The sequence below is a fragment of the Myxocyprinus asiaticus genome, chromosome 32 (genome assembly GCF_019703515.2).
Source record: "Myxocyprinus asiaticus isolate MX2 ecotype Aquarium Trade chromosome 32, UBuf_Myxa_2, whole genome shotgun sequence".
Taxonomy (NCBI): domain Eukaryota; kingdom Metazoa; phylum Chordata; class Actinopteri; order Cypriniformes; family Catostomidae; genus Myxocyprinus; species Myxocyprinus asiaticus.
The window spans coordinates 4,605,588-4,623,457 of NC_059375.1; the positions used below are offsets into that span (position 1 = coordinate 4,605,588).

Below are 17,870 nucleotides of genomic sequence, written 5' to 3' on the forward strand. Positions count from 1 at the left end.
GCCAGGTCCTCCCAAGCTGCATGGGTTCATCTTGGATTGTTGGTATAGAGACTATAGAGGTTAGGGTTAGGGTCTGGTTCTGGTACTCCTTGGGAGGCAACAAGTATGAGACTGCTCACCCTGTCATTTTCTCTTCCTTTCTCTCAAGCGGTTGTCAAGGCAGATGGCTAATACAATGAGTTTCTCCATTCGCTTGATGGGAACTCTAGCAGCCAACTCATCTTTTACCTGATCATGCATCCCTTGGTGGAAAGCTGTAGACAGGGCTTCATCATTCCATCCACTCTCTGCATCCAATGTCTGGAACTCAATGGCACATTTGGCTACAGCGTGACTTCCCTGAAGCAGGTTAAAGAGGCAGATAGAAGCCTCTCAACATTGGAGAGGATGGATGAACACTCTCTTTAAATCTTGAATGAAGGCAGTTATATTGTAGCAAATTGAGCCCTGCCTTTCTCACACAGTAGTGGCCCAAGTCAATGTTCTTCCATTGAGCAGAGATATGATGTATGCTACCTTGGCCCGATCATCAGAGAACTTAGTTTTTTGAAGCTCTAGAGCCAGGGAACACTAAGTCAAGAAGCCCAGACACTTGCCTGGATCTCTATCATAACACTCAGGGGCTGGTAGTTGCAGGTCTACTCTTGGAGAAGTGAAGGGCTTTGTGGGCCTCGCAGAAGGTGCCTCAGGTGAAGTCTGTGAACTGAAAGCTTGTTGTCTTTGCTGACTTGCCTCTGAAACAGTCTGTTGGGTCTGTTGAATGGCCTCACTGAGGCCTTGCAGGTTGGTCAGAATATGCTGACGTGTTTCCTCATGTCTGTCTATAACATCTGCTGTGTTCATTTTCTTGACTTATTCTTGCTGTAATATGGTTTGGGCAAACTCAGGGCTTGAACTCAGGTCTGAGTATTCTGAAATTCAGAGGATTCTGTTTCTCTAACCACTAGGCTAACTCACACTCCTGGAGAAGTTAGACCCAAATGCAGGCAGGTAAGTTATGAGGTGTGGGCATACTGCAACACACTAGAATGAACAGTGTTAGGGACAAAGATTTGGCCTGAAGGCCCATTACCTGGTTCAGGTTAATGTCTTTGAGCCCTTTGAACAGTTGTTTCAATGTCCCACCAAATGGGTGCTGTCACTTTGGATGGTGACAAGATGAGTTCAGGATGCTTCAGTTCTGGTTCATCAAACAGTCTAGATGATTGGTTGCCAACCCTGTTCCTGGAGAAAATAGTACACCTGTACATTGTGGGACCAAAGAAAGTGGCTAATTAAGAGGCCAACTCTTAAAGAAGTAGTAAAGGGCTTTAATAAAGGTGATTCAGGTCAGTAGGAATGAGTGGCCTACGGCTGTTAATGATGCATCGATATGGAAATTTTGGCCGATACGATAACTCATTATATTTAGAGGCAGATAACCAATATATTGGCAGATAAATCTAAATCTGGATATAAATCTACATTTTGTGAGTCTGATTACAAAAATAAAAAGCTCACCTTAAACAGAACCACACTGAGAGCACATCAAATGAAATCAAACATGTTATTTTATTTTAAAACAACTTCAACTGCAGAAAACTGCAAGAAAACATGTAAATCTTTTTTGCCATAATCGTTTAATTTAGCTTACTTTTAACCAGTTAAAGAAAGTCTACTGCGTGATTGCACTTCATTATACATTTGGTGAGTGAGCTATTTTTATTAATAAAGTGCATTGCACTTAATTCAAACATATCAAAATTCACAACCCTAACCCTAAGACACAAAATGTTTGTATGCCATGGATTTAAGGAAATGGAATGTTAACTCAGATCCAGTGACTGTGTGTGTATTTAAGAACAGGTAGGCCAACTAGAAATTATATGCAGTCCTGTGACCATCTGGCTACTCCATATGTAATAGTAGAATGTACATTTTTTCACAGAAAAAAAGCATTTCTGCTTTTTCACACGTAAGTCTGTTTTTCTTTTCATAGATAACATTTGATACCACTCAGAAGAGACATTCACTGTCAACGCTTCTACAGGGAGCCAAATGGTACTTGCGGTACCGCCGCTCCCTATATGCATATTATACAGTCTGCATAAGGCACCAGCTCCTCAGGGGGCCACCATCTTACCCTAGGGGGGAACCAGGAACTCCACCGGCTGCCCTTCCTCACATGTTATACATTATTAAAGGGCCCCATAGCAGTCATTGAACACAGATAATCGCCTCGCAGCTCACACCACGTAAAGGCCTTTTTGTTTACTGAATGATACGGAAAGGTCATAATGCACCAAGTGCCCGCTTCTGCTCTAACAAACTCGGCATCATGTAATATGTCCGTCATGTGTCTTGTTGGAGTGTCTTGTTGGAGCATCTTTATTGACAAACACAGCTATGTGTGTATCTCTCTGAAATGGCAAGCTGAGAATGTTTAAAGTGTTGGACTATATTTCTCCCTGTCATCATACAGTCGAAGATGCTGTGCTGGCTTAAAACTTCTTAGTTTATGGTCAACTATGAGTCATGCAGCCAAGGGGTCAGTTTTTCAAGTGTAGGGCAAGTTAGGGGTGGTGTTTTTGCATGCGTCTGAGCTGTTTTTCATTTGTTTGTTAATGTAAATTCCCATGTGGCATGGGGGCCATGGTCATGTGTCGGTCTGCAGGAGAGGGAGAGCGGTAAGGCTCGTCACCTGGCTCATAATTATCTCTAACACCTGTCTCTTAAAATGCTTAAAAGGCACGCCAGAGCATCAGAGAGAGAGAGAGAGAGAGTGACCGACAAGTCCAGAGACATGACCATGCCCCCCATGCCACATCCCTGTACAGACGTCTTTGACCATTGTGCCACATCTCACAGTCTTGTTTCTCAAGCAGAATCGCTGGATTTTTAGACACTGTTTCAAGATAAAAAGAACTTCATCTTAAGACACATGCCTTCTGTTTAATTTGTTGCACTGTGCCTAGCTTTTTTAGCACAGGTGTCACAAAGATTCAACAATCTGAAGAAGTTCAGGTTGCAAAGAGGATTTCATAAAACAGTAAGCCAACATTTTTTCCCTTTTGCTCTGGTGTGCAGACAATAATTTCACAAGCTGCCAAACCATATAAAAGCAAAGCATCCAGAAGAGGCTAATACACCACAGCAGTGTAACTCCACACAGATGACATATGCTATAATACTATCACTGCCTAACAAAAAAATGTAACCTGCCCGGACAAAGCACATGTTAGGTTATGCACTTAAATTTAGTATTTTCTGTTGGTTAAGAATACTATGTTGCAGACAGTGACAGTTTTATTATTTTTGTTTGACTTTATGATTTTATTGTGATTTTATTATTTGAAGATATTTGTATTGTGCTATTTAGGCTCATAGCTCACTGTGCACTGTATTCCCTACTATTTTGAGTAGTGTTTTATGCATATCCACTGCAATAAATGTTCTTTATTCCCGAGTCTAAACTCCCGACAAATATCCGAATAACCATTCATGAACCCTTTGCGATTAACTGAATATTACTAATGATTACTGTGCACATACCTAGTCCAAGGCTACAATCTTCGATTACCTTAGCCATATTTCTGGCATTTTCCCTCAGCTTGAAGTGCACCTTCTTTTTCTTTAGGTTCCACTGAACTAGCATGCTCTCAAGTGCATGCGCTGTAGCAGCACTGGTGGGAGAGTCTGGGCATTCTTGTTCATGCAGCATCTTTCGCCTCAACTCAAATTTTTCCCCAACCTACTGAGCAGTAATGCTCAACATACTCACTGAACTTAAGTCAGAACTCCATGTCAGTAGTAAAACTTATATCTGTTACAGTTTTATTCAAAAATGCACAGACATGTGTTGCTACTTCATTGTATAAAGTGGAGAGGGAAACATCAGCAAAAAAATAACATGTTGGCTGGGGAGGGAGTAGCGGGGTGAAACAGGTTAGAGGAATGAGGAAGCGGGAAACGGCAAATCCAACTCAAAGGTAAATTTATTAATAACACAAAACACATTCGCTTAACAGCATAATGGTAAAGCTTCACATATAAACACTCAAATGCTCTGGGAATGGCAGCGGCCAATGCACACGACTGTCAGCTGGGTTCTCTCTCCCACTCTGCAGTCTGGCCCCTTTTTATTTCCCCTGTCTCTCACTGCAAACATAGAAACAGCAATTACCGGCAATTCATCTCAGGTGAAAACCCTTACCACTTCCTCTCTCCCCAGACGAACACTCGAATATGCCCTCGCCTCCACATACCCCCACCGCCCGACTCAGGCCAGGGGAACTGTCCGGCTTGCCCACTCCCCACCCCCTCCCCTTCTGGAGAGGAAGTCCGTGAGAGCCATCTGCACCACTGGCCTGTGAACCACCTCAAATTTAAACAGCTGGAGTGCCAGATACCAACAGGTGATCCGGGCATTGGCATCCTTCATGCAGTGGAGCCATTGGAGCAGGGCATGGTCCGAACAGAGAGTGAATGCTCTTCCCGGCAAATAGTAGCGGAGAGTGAGGACCACCCACTTGATGGCCAAGGACTCCTTCTCTATGGTGCTGTACTTTGTCTCTCTCATAGAGAGCTTCCGACTAATGTACAGCACCGGGCACTCCTCTCCCTCCACCACCTGGGACAGTACAGAACCCAGCCCCCTGTCCGATGCATCCGTCTGCAAAACAAAAGGGAGAGAGAAGTCAGGGGAATGTAGAAGTGGCCCGCCACAAAGTGCAGCTTTTACCTGCGTGAATGCTTGTTGGCACGGCTCCGTCCACTAGGCCGGGTCTGGAGCTCCCTTTTTAGTGAGATCAGTAAGCGAGCTGGTGACGTTCGAATAATTAGACACAAACTTTCGATAATAGCCAGCCACCTCCTTTTTGGTATTGGGTCTCGGGCAGGTCGCAATCGCTGCGGTTTTATCAATTTGGGGCCACATCTGATCATAACCCAAGTGGAACCCCAGATACCGTACCTCCACCCGCCCAATTGCGCACTTCTTCGGATTTGCTGTGAGCCTCGCTCTTCGCAGCGACCTCAGAACGGCCCCCAGATGCTGCATGTGCCACTGCCAGTCTTTACTATGAATAATGATATCATCCAAATAGGCAGTGGCATACGCAGCATAATGGCTCTGCCTATTAAGCTCCTAATGATGTCTTTAGACCTCTTCATCTGAACAATTTACCCTCAGATCTTAGCTTGATCTTGGCGTACTCAAAAACAATTGTAGTTTTATCGTCATCTTCATACCCCTCCAATTCTGGCAGGTCTGCAGGTGTAGATGAAGGTGGTTGTAGCTTGTGAGAAATTCTTGACAGTTCAATGTCACAATTGACTTGGTTTCTTTTACAGTACAAGCTGTCAAGTGTGGTTTTGCTTGGATTTGAGTCTATTCCATAGTTTTAAATAAGAAGAAGCCCTTTAATATGACCCGCCCCAACGTCTTGTTTCAAATATTAGGAAGGAAAGGAATTTTACAAACCAAGAAAGAAATATTCATTTGTCAAACCATATCATGGGGTGATGCAACAGCATACCAGTGGAACTGGAATTTAATACTGTGTGACGTTTGGGGAGTCATGTGACACCATGCGAGGAGCAGACGTGTAAACGGCGAGATTCGTAATCCGGTGAGATTCGATACACCCTGCTACATATCTGTTCTTTGAAGTCAACATGGCAAAAAATTCTAAATCCCCGGGCTCTGGAGATATTAAAAGACACTTATGTGCTCAAGCTGAAACCTCAGACAGGCCTGCAGACCAGGAACTTGGTTTGGACGGTGTGGTGGGAGAAATTCAGCGGCAACTGGCGAGCATGTCTGTGATGTTGAGAAAGGTTGTTGCTGAGGATCTTGCTGTAATACGTAAATCGATTACTGCAATGGAAATGAAACTCTCTGAGATGGTTACAAGAATCGGGGACGTTGAGAGACAGATCGATTATCTAGAGTCTTCAGAGAGGGAATTAGCTGCTAATCCACTAGCGACCAAGACAGATTTGGAACGCGTTTTGGAAAAACTGGAGGATTTGGAGAATCATAGCCGGCAAAACAATGTCTGAATTGTTGGAATTTCTGAGCATGAAGAAGGCAGAGAAATGATGAAATTCCTTGACGAGCTCTTCCCGAGTCTGCTCGACATAACAGGCAATAAACTGGAAATTGAGCGAGCTCACAGAGTCCTGGCTCGCAGATCGGCTGAGGGAGACAGGCCCTGATCAATTCTGGCCAAATTTCTGAGATCATCAGATAAAGATCTTGTGTTGCGCTAGATGAGGAGCAAAGGAAAGCTTTCTTGGAAGAATCACAGCATTTTCTTGTTCCCAGACTTTGCGAATTCGACAAGAGAGAAACGTGATTCAAGGAATGCAAGAAACTCTTACATCAACGGAAGATCGCTTTTGCACTAATGTTTATGGCCAAACTGAGAATAGATACTAAGGATGGCTGCAAAATATTTATGTGCCCAAAACAAGCATTGTCTTTCAATAAAGTGATTTGATTTGATTGAGACAACGGGGTGAGTAAGCCATTTGGTGATTTTCATGTGGCCCCCGAGTGAATTGACTCGCTGAGCATACACTCGACTGTCTGACGCCATTTTTTTTTTTTTTTTGTGTTGGTTCCGCCTAGCGGCTGGAGTTTGTTTTGTGTAGTAACACTCCTTCAAGAATCTCTTGCATCGACGGAGGATTGCCTTTGCACTGATGTTTCCGGCCAAATTGAGAATAGATACTAAGGATGGCAGCAAAATATTTACATGCCTACAACATAAAATCAATGGACTGAGGAAGTCATAGTGTGTTTCTCACATTGCCTCCAGGTGAACTGACTCACTGAACATACAATTGACCATCCGAGGAAACTGGGCGCCTGTTATGTTTCTTTTTGTGCTGGTTCCGCCTGGCAGCTGGAGTTTGTATTGTGGAATAACACTCCTTCGGGACAGCTGTGGATGAATCTGCTCATTCTTTGTGCTTGTGCCTCCTGTTGGCTGGTGTTTGTTTTGTGGAGTATATTTTGCAGGACATTGGAAGGATTAGGTCATCTGCTGCACTTATGAAACAGCTGGCTCACTGAACATTCATCTGACTGCCCGAGGAACTGAACGGCTTTTTTTTTTGTTGTTGTTGTTTTTTTTTTTTGTGCTGGTTCCGTTTTTTTTTTTTTTTTTTTTTTTTTTTTTTTGTGGAGGAACACACCTTCAATGAATCCTCATGTTCTTTGTGTTTATTCTGCCTATTGGCTGGAGTTTGTTTTATAGATTATTTTCTGTTATGTAATTCTGTCTCGCAGAATTTGTATAGAAACACTGGACTTGAGCAATCCGATGGCAAAGTTGTTGCGGGGACTCTCGTAGTTGTACATGGATTTTTTGAGTTTAGAGGAATGGACGCTGGTTGGCGCTGTCGTGCATGGGGTTAATGCACACGTTTTTTTTTTTTTTTGTTCTGGGGGATGTTCGGGGTTTGACTGTTGCACTAATGTTGGAATGTGGTCTTTACAATTTTATTTCTGACATTCAATCTATTTTTTCTGATATATCAAAATGTAAAATGTTAATATGAATGGATTATCTCTCACCACATGGAATATGAATGGGTTGGGGCACCCCATAAAAAGAAGGAAGGTTATTTATTGATATAGTGTTTCTTCAAGAAACACATCGTTCCCCACAGGAAGCTGAAAAATTTGGGAAGATATGGGGTGGACATGTTTTCTTTAGTGCTGGCTCGAGTAAGAGCAGGGGAGTCATTACATTGATAAATAAGCATCTACAATTCAAATGTCTCAAGCAGATTAAGATAAACTAGGGAGAGTCATCATTGTTTTAGCAGAAATTCAGGGGCAAAGGTTGTTTTTGGCTTATATTTACACACCTAACGCTGATGATCAGGGCTTTTTTATAGATCTTGAAGGGATGTTGCAAGCTGCTGGCACCCCTCATGATATAATATTGGGAGGAGACTTTAATCTTTTGATGGATTCAGTCCTTGATCATAGTGAAGCAAAAGTGTGTAAGCCCCCTAGAGCAACATTGACGCTCCACAGGATATGTAAAAATCTTGGTCTTACAGATATTTGGAAACTTTTAAACCCATCTGGGAGGGACTATACATTTTTTTCATCAATCCATAAGATTTATTCTAGAATAGATTTTTATATATATATATATATATATATATATATATATATATATATATATATATATATATATATATATATATCTAAGTCCCTCATTTCATCTGTTGTTGATTGCTCAATTGGAAACATCTATCCTCTGTGGGCATGGCTTGGGAGGCACTTAAGGCGGTTCTTAGGGGTCAGGTCATACAGTATGCCGCATTCATCAAAAAATCCAAAACACGAGAACTCGTGGAGTTGGAAGGGAATATTAAAAATGCCGAGGTACAGCTGAAGTGTCGAATGTCCTCTGATGGCCTCAGAGAATTGACCTTACTGAAATACATATATAATACTATTTTGTCGCGGAAGGTGGAGTTTTGGCTATTCAGGCAAGATATATCATATTTTGAGTCGGGGGACAAAGCAGGGAAGCTTTTGGCTAGATATACAGTATAAAGCAGAGAGAGTCTTTTTCTACCATTCCCTCAGTGAAATCTGCTGGTGGTGAAATATTTACCTCAGCCATTGATATTAATAATGCTTTTAAAGAATTCTATCTTGATCTTTATAGTTCCACATCTTCATCCACCGATGAAGATATTAGAAACTTTGTGGAACCATTAGAACTCCCTAAACTGACGACTGAGCAAAAACATTCTCTTGATTCTGAGATAACCTTGGAGGAGCTTGCCGAGGTAATCAAGGCCTTGCCTACAGGTAAGGTTCCGGGGCCAGGTGGCTTTTACCTTAGAGTTTTTAGATCTTCTGCTACAGAACTGGCTCCACTTTTGTTAGACATTTATACGGAATCATTAAAGAATGGAAAGCTTCTGTCAACCATGACACAAGCCCGGATCAGTCTGATTCTTAAAAAGGACAAAGATCCAAGTGAGTGTAAGAGCTACCATCCAATTTCCCTGATCCAGCTAGACATTAACATTTTGTCAAAAATTTTGGCTAACTGATTAAGTTATGACACCTCTTATACATATAGATCAGGTGGGGTTTATTCGGGGCCGCAGCTCTTCTGATAACATTAGGTGGCTAATTAATATCATGTGGTCAGTGGTGAATGAGCAGACTCCAGTCACTGCCATCTCACCTGACGCTGAAAAAGCGTTTGATATGGTAGAATGGGATTATCTTTTTAAGATTTTGGAAATATACGGGTTAGGGAAAAATGTTATTGGATGGATTACTGTAAGTTACTTTATAGACACCTGGTAGCGGCGAAATAAACAAATTGATTAATTTCGGATTACTTTACTCTGGACAGGGACACCTGGCAGGGTTGTCCTCTTTCCCCATTATTGTTCTGTCTTGCCCAGGAACCATTAGCTGCCGTGATAAGAAGGGAAGATGATTTTCCAGGGGTGATGGCAGGAGGTATGGCACATAAGCTTTTGCTTTACGCAGATTATATTTTATTATTCGTCTCTGACCCCACTAGATATATGCCTTGCCTCCACAGAATTATTAATTCCTTTTCTAAGTTCTCAGGATACAGAGTCAATTGGTCTAAATCCGAAGCTTTGGCTCTGACAGCGTACTGCCCAGTAAAGGCTTTTCAGCCAGGTGCTTTCCAGTGGCCCAAACAGGGCATTAAATATTTGGGCATTTTATTTCCAGCAAATTTGTCTGATTTAGTTAGAGTTAATCTTGACCCCTTTAATAAAAAGGTTTTCGAGCGATGTGGGCAGGTGGGCTTCATTACATTTATATATGATTGGAAAGGTTAATGTTATTAAAATGAATTGTGTTCCAAAATTCAACTACCTGCTACAATCTCTCCCTGTAGATGTCTCCCTCTCTTACTTAAAGCAATTTGATAGCATAGCAAAGTCCTTCATCTGGAATGGTAAGCATCCCAGATTACATTTTAATAAGTTACATAGGCCGATTGACAAAGGTGGGCTAGGCCTACCCAAGATTTTGTTTTATTATTATGCATTCGGTCTCAGACATTTGGTTCGTTGGTCGCTTCCACCTGAGAGAGACCCTCCCTTTTTTGGTATTGAACAGGAAGTTCTTGCCCCTATTTTGCCACTGCAAAGCCTTTTTATTAAACTAACCGGAGAACTAAAGTCACACCCCATTATTTCGCATTTGCACAAGGTATGGACAAAAGTGTCCAGAGTATTTAATTCTGACATTTATTTAAATGTTGCCACGAGCATATGGCTAAACCCCAAATTACATATTAATAAATCCCCTTTCTGCTGGTCAGAGTGTATTGTGAGGGAGGTTAATATGCTCGGTGACCTATATGACAGTGGAGTGTTGAGATCATTTGAAAATTTGGTCCAACATTTCAGGATATCCAGATCTCAGTTCTTTAGGTATTTACAGCTGCACCACCTGCTCTTTTCTATTTTTGGGAGTAGCGTACACCCCCCTAAAGGGGCAGATACTCTAGAAGTGGTGAGTACTGCTTTTGGAAAGGGTCATGAGGCATCAGTGTATTACTCCCTGTTAATTCAGAGTCTGGGGGATGGAGCTTCAACTTCTCTCAAGAGATTATGGGAGAGAGATTTAAACTTGGTATTGAAGGAGGGAGTATGGACTAGGATTCTAAAAAATATAAAGTCTGCAGCTAAAGATTCATAGGTGCGTCTGATGCAATTTAAGATTTTGCATCAATTATATTGGACACCCTCTTGATTGTATAGACTTGGTCTTAAAGACACACCCACCTGCTGGTGATGCAATTCAGAAGACGGGGACAGAGCTCATGTTTTTTGGGGATGTGTTAAGATGCAAGAATTTTGGTTGAGGGTACATAGATTTATATGTGACGTATTGGACACACAATTTACATTTTGCCCCAGACTATGCATCTTAGATGTTGGAGCAGTTATTAATTTTGGGGATAGCCACTTAAAAAGTTGGGTCCTAGCCAGGGTTATGGTTGGAAGGCAAATTATTCTGAGGGGGTGGAAGACAGCTGGGGCACCCTCGTTTCAGGAGTGGTGCAGTGTGTTGGGCAGGGTGGCAGCATTTGAGGATGTGATTTTTAGAAGGTTGGGAAAATGGGATTTGTTTAGGAAGTGGGCTTTTTTGAGGATTCTCGGGGAGAGGCAGTGGAGAGGGATTTTTAATTTTTAGTTTGATGTGTATGTGCATTCTTGTTTTTTGAAAGTATTTTTTTTTAGGTTTTTTTATTTTTATTTTTATGTTGTATTGTAAGTGACCACTGTAGTGCATGTTTGTGTCGGGTGGGGGTTGGGGGGGGGGGGGGGGATTGTTTGGGGGGAGAAGTTTAATTTATATAACTGATTCCGTATTTTATGTTGTGTTAGTTGTCTTGGAGAGGAATCAATAAAAAAATGTAATAATAAAAAAAAAAAATACTGTGTGACTTTCAAGGTAAGCACCTCTTTCTGAAGTTCAAATCCCTCTTTTGATTGAAGGTTTTTGGATATTTTTCACCTGTAGGGGACGCACATTTCAGAGCAGACGGAGTGGCACTGCATACATTGAGGGCATCTGCTCGGTGACACGAGGAGGAGGAGTCAACGAGGTGAGAGTTTGAAACTTTTTTTGTGTTGTAGAATAATTATTGAGCTTCTCAATTACTACAGCATCCTCAGATGTGGTGCAGTGGCTAAAATTCAGAGCCATCACTTGAAAGTTTGGTGGTTTGAGACCCACAAGGAACAAGGCTTGTGTTATGTCAAGTCAAGTCAACATTTATTTATAGGGCACATTTAAAAACAACAGAAGTTGACCCAAAGTGCTTTACAGATCAAACAAACAAAATATATAAAACATTATTGATGACCATATTGTTATGACCATTGTATCCTTGAGTAAGGCACTAAGAGTCAACATGAAATCAAAATTTACTCTATTTCCTTTATCAATACACATTCCTGGTCTTATTGTGCACAATTCATCAGTGTATGTTATTCCAAAGAAAATTTTTGTGTCTTCCTAATCTTTGTAATCATTATAATGTAATAACTTGCTTCATCCCTAAAACAACTTTCTTTTTTGCTAACGTCACGCTGTTTAAGTTACAGTCAATGAGTGTCAGTGTTTTTTCAGGAGGAGAGTAGTCCTTCACAATATACTGCAAAATCTGGTATGGAACGCTCACTTTTTACAATCAGTTGATCACTGAATCCCTTAATGGACCTGTGAGGACACTCATCCATGTGGAAAAGACAGGTATCTCGAAGCGGTATTAACTTCAGGTGCGCTTCATTGATTACTGCCAACTATGTTAGTTGCAGCACCACTCCACTCGCATGCCTGATTTTGGGGTCCAGAGCTGGAGATGCTTCACTTCATCAACTGCCATGGTAGTTCTACCTCCTCCACCTGGTTTCATATGACTCTGCTCCACCAATGCCCACATTCTCCACTGCTGTGGTTGGGTAATTGAAAATAGAAACACTAGTTGTGGTATCAGGCTTTGGAAATGCATATTTTTAATGAAATGGACATAAAATATTAAAAACAGGGGAAAAAAGTGTCCATCAAGGAATGGGCCAGGTTGGTTGACTAATTAGTGAGGTTGACTAGTGAGATTAATATTTTTAGCAATGGTGCTTTAAATGGTAGATGCAACACTAAAATAACTGAGTAATGCAATGTCTTGAAGACTGTTTTTGCATGTAACAGTAGCAGGGTAAGTTCAAGGAGTTCAATAAAACCCTCTAAGAAAAGTTTTGACTTTAATGATTTAGTTATTTTACGCACATCTGCTCCAGCCATCAAAGTGCCGCTTCTATTACATCCTTTCTTATTTAAAGCAAAATCTTGTATGAAACGCATACTTTTCACAATCAGTTGAATTCCTGATGCATAAAATCAAGTTCCACCTACCTTCTCCCTGTGCAAGGACACCACTGTGCCATGCAAGACATCAGTCTCTTGAGGAGAGGCATGCTTTGTATTGAACGACAGTGGTGACAAGGTAACATTAACTCATCAAATGCTGATATCCCAGTTAGTTACTGTGCCCCTCCTTCCTCATGCCTGCTCCAGATGACTGCAGAGTGGTGATCAAAGGGACGAGGAGGCCAACATTCCATCACATGCCTTACATTGTTGAATATCCTGTTCCACTTTGAAATACAGTATGTCATGCCAGTAAAACTGGTTACGATTATTGTTTCATGTTGACTTTGCTGTGTAGCTCAACTGGTACAACATGGTGTTAGCAACACCAAGGTCATGGGTTCAAATTCTCAGGGAACACATAAACTGTAAAATGAGAACCTTGAATGCACTGTCGGTTGTTTGGGGTCTGCTAAATGCAGAAATGTAAATTACTTCCTCAGGTTGTTAATGACAGATTGATCCTGTGATAAGTGTACTCAATCTAATTTACTACTAACTTACCCACCTGTATGTTTGTGACAGTATGGAAATGTGGGGCCCATGGCTGTCACCTTGTGCCAGAGTTTAGGTCAGAACCTTGGAATGATGTGGAATAAGGAGCGTGCTACTGCAGGTAAGCATCCTTCCACTCAGCTGAAATAAACTATCCCTCCAGTCCTAAATAAATGTAACTACATAAAGAAGGGACTACTTATGTGTGTTTGTAACAGGTGACTGCAGGTGTCCAGATCCATGGCTCGGTTGTATTATGGAAGATACAGGGTGAGTCAAGTGCAAGAACACAAAATGTTCAGCTAAATAGTTTATTTTCTACCAGAAAGTCTCAGAGAATATAAGAATTAACACAAATAAAGTGAGAGAATAGTTTCCTTTGGACCAAAGCCCTGTCCAATGGTTCAGTGCTCAGATTCTCACTCGAACTCTCAGATATTGCCGGAAGGTAATGATGGTAGGGGGGAGAGGAGCTTATCCCTTATAGCAGGACGGGACTTAAACTGGTGGTGATGGGGTGATGGGGGGTTAAAACAATGGCGGCATAACGAAGCGATGAAGGACAGCTGTGCAGAATTTATAAAGCATTTGCTGGATTATGATTGGATGGGATGCCTAAACTGAATAAATGACATCATGCTTACTACAAGTCTTCCTGAAAGAACTGTCACTTAGGCTTCCGTTTCTACCAGAAAACTATTATAATAATAATATAATATTATAATTAATGTAAATATAGTGAGAGAATAGTTTCCTTTGGTGCATCCTACAGTTCAGCCCTCAGATTCTCATTCAATCCGTCAGATCCTGCTGGAAGACAATGACGGCAGGGGAGAGGATCTTACCCCAAAAGGAAATGAGAACCTAATATAAAACGTATACCCCCAAAAAGAAAATAAAACCAATTAATTTAACTCAGAACAAAAAAAAAAACAGGTCTTCAGAAGGTGAAGAACAAGTCTGAAAGAAGCAGAAATAATTATGAATGATACAAATATAACGTCCTGGATACTTGCGTAACCTCCGTTCCCTGATGGAGGGAACGAGACGTTGTGTCGATGTAGTGACACTAGGGGTCACTCTTTGGAGCCCGAGACTCCTCTGGTCTTTGATAAAAGGCCAATGAAAATTGGCAAGTGGTATTTGCATACCACTCCCCCGGATATACGGGTATAAAAGGAGCTGGTATGCAACCACTCATTCAGGTTTTGTGCTGAGGAGCCGAGACAAGTTCCCGGCCATTTCAGCGGGTAGTTCAGCGTTGTGGCAGGAGGGACACAACGTCTCGTTCCCTCCATCAGGGAACGGAGGTTACGCAAGTAACCAGGACGTTCCCTATCTATCACTCACTCAACGTTGTGTCGATATAGTGATACTAGGGGTCCCTATATGAGATGCCGCAACTTGCTGAACTGTGTTACGTGAACTGGCGGTGTGTGACGGGCAGACCACTGTGTGCCTCGTAGCCAGCGCACCAGGCCGACACGTAACCTCCCCCAATGCTGTTATGAGTGTCGAACGGCCCTTTGGGGACAAGTCGACTGCCCAAAAGATAGAGACAGTCTAGCCCAGTCATGGCCTCTTATCCTCTTTTTTTCCTCTCCCCCAAAAAAAGGAATTAACCGACTGGGGTCACCAGGTCTAGTCAGGGGGGTGTCACTCCCAAGGAGAAGACACCGCGGAGACCACACCCCACCGGGTGGGGGGCGGTATTTTGAGTGGAAATACATCACATGGTCTTGCCGAGCTTTGTTGGAAGTATGTCATGTGGAGAAGTCCCATGGTAGGTCCTACCCAACGGTGGAGGAGTTTCTACGAGCATGATGACTGGGGCAGAGGGGCCTCTGCCTATGGAAGATGCAGTTTACCAACAGGGAAACGAATTAGTGGAAGACATACGTCGCATGGGGTTACCTATGGGGGACCACCACATGCGGAGCACCTTCCCCAGTACAGGGCTTAGTTATCATGTGTACTGAGCCGGCAGCGAGTTTCTCCGCAAACTTGACTGCCACAGGGCTCGGAGGAAATCATCCAGTGAACACAGTTTGTGAACACTACTGGGAGTCAACAGTGCACGTCTTCAGCTCAGGGGAGGTGAAAGGCGCTATGCGCAAGCGATACACCTGGCCAGCTGTCCCAGATTTACCTGCTTGTGCGTGCCACTATACGGGATGAAACCGGTTCCACCCGGAGATTGTAGAACCTCACAAAGGTGTTGGGTGTTGCCCAGCCCGCTGCTCTGCAAATGTCTGTTAGAGAGGTGCCACTGGTCAAGGCCCAGGAAGCCGCTACACCCCTGGTAGAATGGGCTCATAGCCCTGTCAGGGGTGGCATGTCCTGGACTTGATATGCCATTGTTATGGTGTCAATGAGCCAATGGGTGATCCTCTGCTTGGAGACAGCGCTTCCTTTCCACTGTCCACCAAAGCAGACAAAGAGCTGCTCAGACACTCTAAAGCTCTGCATGTGATCCAAATAGATGCGTAAAGCACGCACCGGACACAGCAACATCAGGGCTGGGTCTGCCTTCTCCTGGGGCAGCGCTTGCAGGTTCACCACCTGGTCCCTAAAAGGGGTTGTGGGAACCTTGGGCACATAGCCTAGTCGGGGTCTCAGGATCACGTGAGAGTAGCCCGGACCGAACTCCAGGCACGTTTCGCTGACAGAGAACACTTGCAGGTCTCCTACCCTCTTGATGGAAGTGAGCACAGTCAGGAGGGCAGTCTTCAAAGAGAGTGCCTTAAGCTCAGCTGACTGCAAGGCTCAAAAGGGGCTCTCCATAGACCCTGAAGAACTACAGAGAGGTCCCATGAGGGAACGAGGCACGGTCTGAAGGGATTAAACCTCCTGGCGCCTCTCAGGAACCTGATGATCAGGTCATGCTTCCCTAAGGACTTACCGTCCACTGTGTCATGGTGTGCCGCTATTGCGGCTACATACACCTTCAAGGTTGAGGAGGACAGCCGCCCTTCCAACCTCTCCTGCAGGAAGGAAAGCATCGATCTGTCTGTGCATCTCTGGGGGTCTTCGCGTCAGGAAGAACACCACTTAGTGAACAGACACCACTTAAAGGCATACAGGCACCTCGTAGAGGGGGCCCTAGCCTGAGTGATCGCCTAAGTCTTCCGTGTCCCATCCAGGGGCCAGACATGGAGATTCCAGAGGTCTGGTCACAGGTGCCAGATGTTGCCCTGTCCCTGAGAAAGATGGTCCTTCCTCATGGGAATTCGCCGGGGGGGCTGTCGCGAGGAGCATGAGGTCTGTGCAAGTAGGCTCACTGGGGGAAACGCATATTTGCAAAGTCCAGGGGGCCAGCTGTGTGCCAGCGCATCTATACCGAGGGGTGCCTTGGTCAGGGCGTACCAGAGCGGGCAGTGGGAGGATTCTTGGGAGGCGAACAGGTCTACCTGTGCCTGCCCGAATTGACTCCAAATCAGCTGGACCGCCTAAGGGTGGAGTCTCCACTCTCCCCTGAGGGTAACCTGCCATGACAGCGCATCCGCTGCAGTGTCGAGGTCGCCCGGGATGTGAGTGGCTCGCAGCGACTTGAGGTGCTGCTGACTCCAGAGGAGGAGACGTTGGGCGAGTAGTGATATACAACGGGAGCGCAGACCGCCTTGACAGTTGACATATGCTAATGTTGCCGTGTTGTTTGTCCGAACTATCACATGCTTGCCCTGGATCAACGGCCGAAACCTCCGCAGGGCGAGCAGAATTGCCAATAACTCGAGGCAGTTGATGTGCCAATGCAGCCGCGGGCCCATCCATGAGCCAGTGGCTGCGTGCCCGTTGCATACAGTGCCCCAGCCCATTTTGGAGGCTGTCGTAACCACGACGTGCCTGGAGACCTGCTCTAGGGGAACGCCTGCCCGTAGGAACGTGAGGTCAGTCCAAGGGCTGAAGAGGCGGTGACAGATCGGCGTGATGGCCACGCGATGTGTCCCGCAGCACCATGCCCATCTCGGGACTCGAGTCTGAAGCCAGTGCTGAGGGGGTCTCATACGCATCAACCCAAGCAGGGGGACGCCCTTGGAGACGAGCAGGCGGGGTGTGGGATCTTGAGCCACACCGGAGCAGGATGTGCCAGATAGCCTCCGTCTGCTGCTTCACCTTCGAGAACTACTGGGCAAAGTCCTCGACGGTGTCGCCGAATAGGCCAACCTGGGAAATGGGGCAGCAAGGAACCATGCCTTGTCGGCCTCTCCCATCTCAACCAGGCTGAGCCAAAGGTGGCGCTCCTGGACCACCAAGGTGGACATCGCCTGCCCAAGAGACCGCGCCATGACCTTCGTCGCCCGGAGAGTGGGGTCGGTCGCCGAGTGCAGCTCCTGCATCAATCCTGGGGCGGAACTACCCTTGTGCAGTTCCTTTAGCGCCTTGGCTTGGTGGACTTGCAGGAGAGCCATGGCGTGTAGGGCAG

General features: G+C 44.3%; 1 protein-coding gene across 3 annotated transcripts in view; it reads left to right on the top strand.

The window, feature by feature from the left end:
- The window catches only part of adam11 (ADAM metallopeptidase domain 11), a 162,959-nt gene that overhangs the window by 68,157 nt on the left and 76,932 nt on the right, over positions 1–17,870 (top strand). For all 3 annotated transcript variants that reach the window (XM_051666956.1, XM_051666957.1, XM_051666954.1), the window contains exons 12-14: positions 11,543–11,627; positions 13,478–13,568; positions 13,666–13,717. In XM_051666956.1, coding sequence (XP_051522916.1) covers positions 11,543–11,627; positions 13,478–13,568; positions 13,666–13,717 — 228 coding nt within the window. The remainder of the gene's footprint in view (positions 1–11,542; positions 11,628–13,477; positions 13,569–13,665; positions 13,718–17,870) is intronic.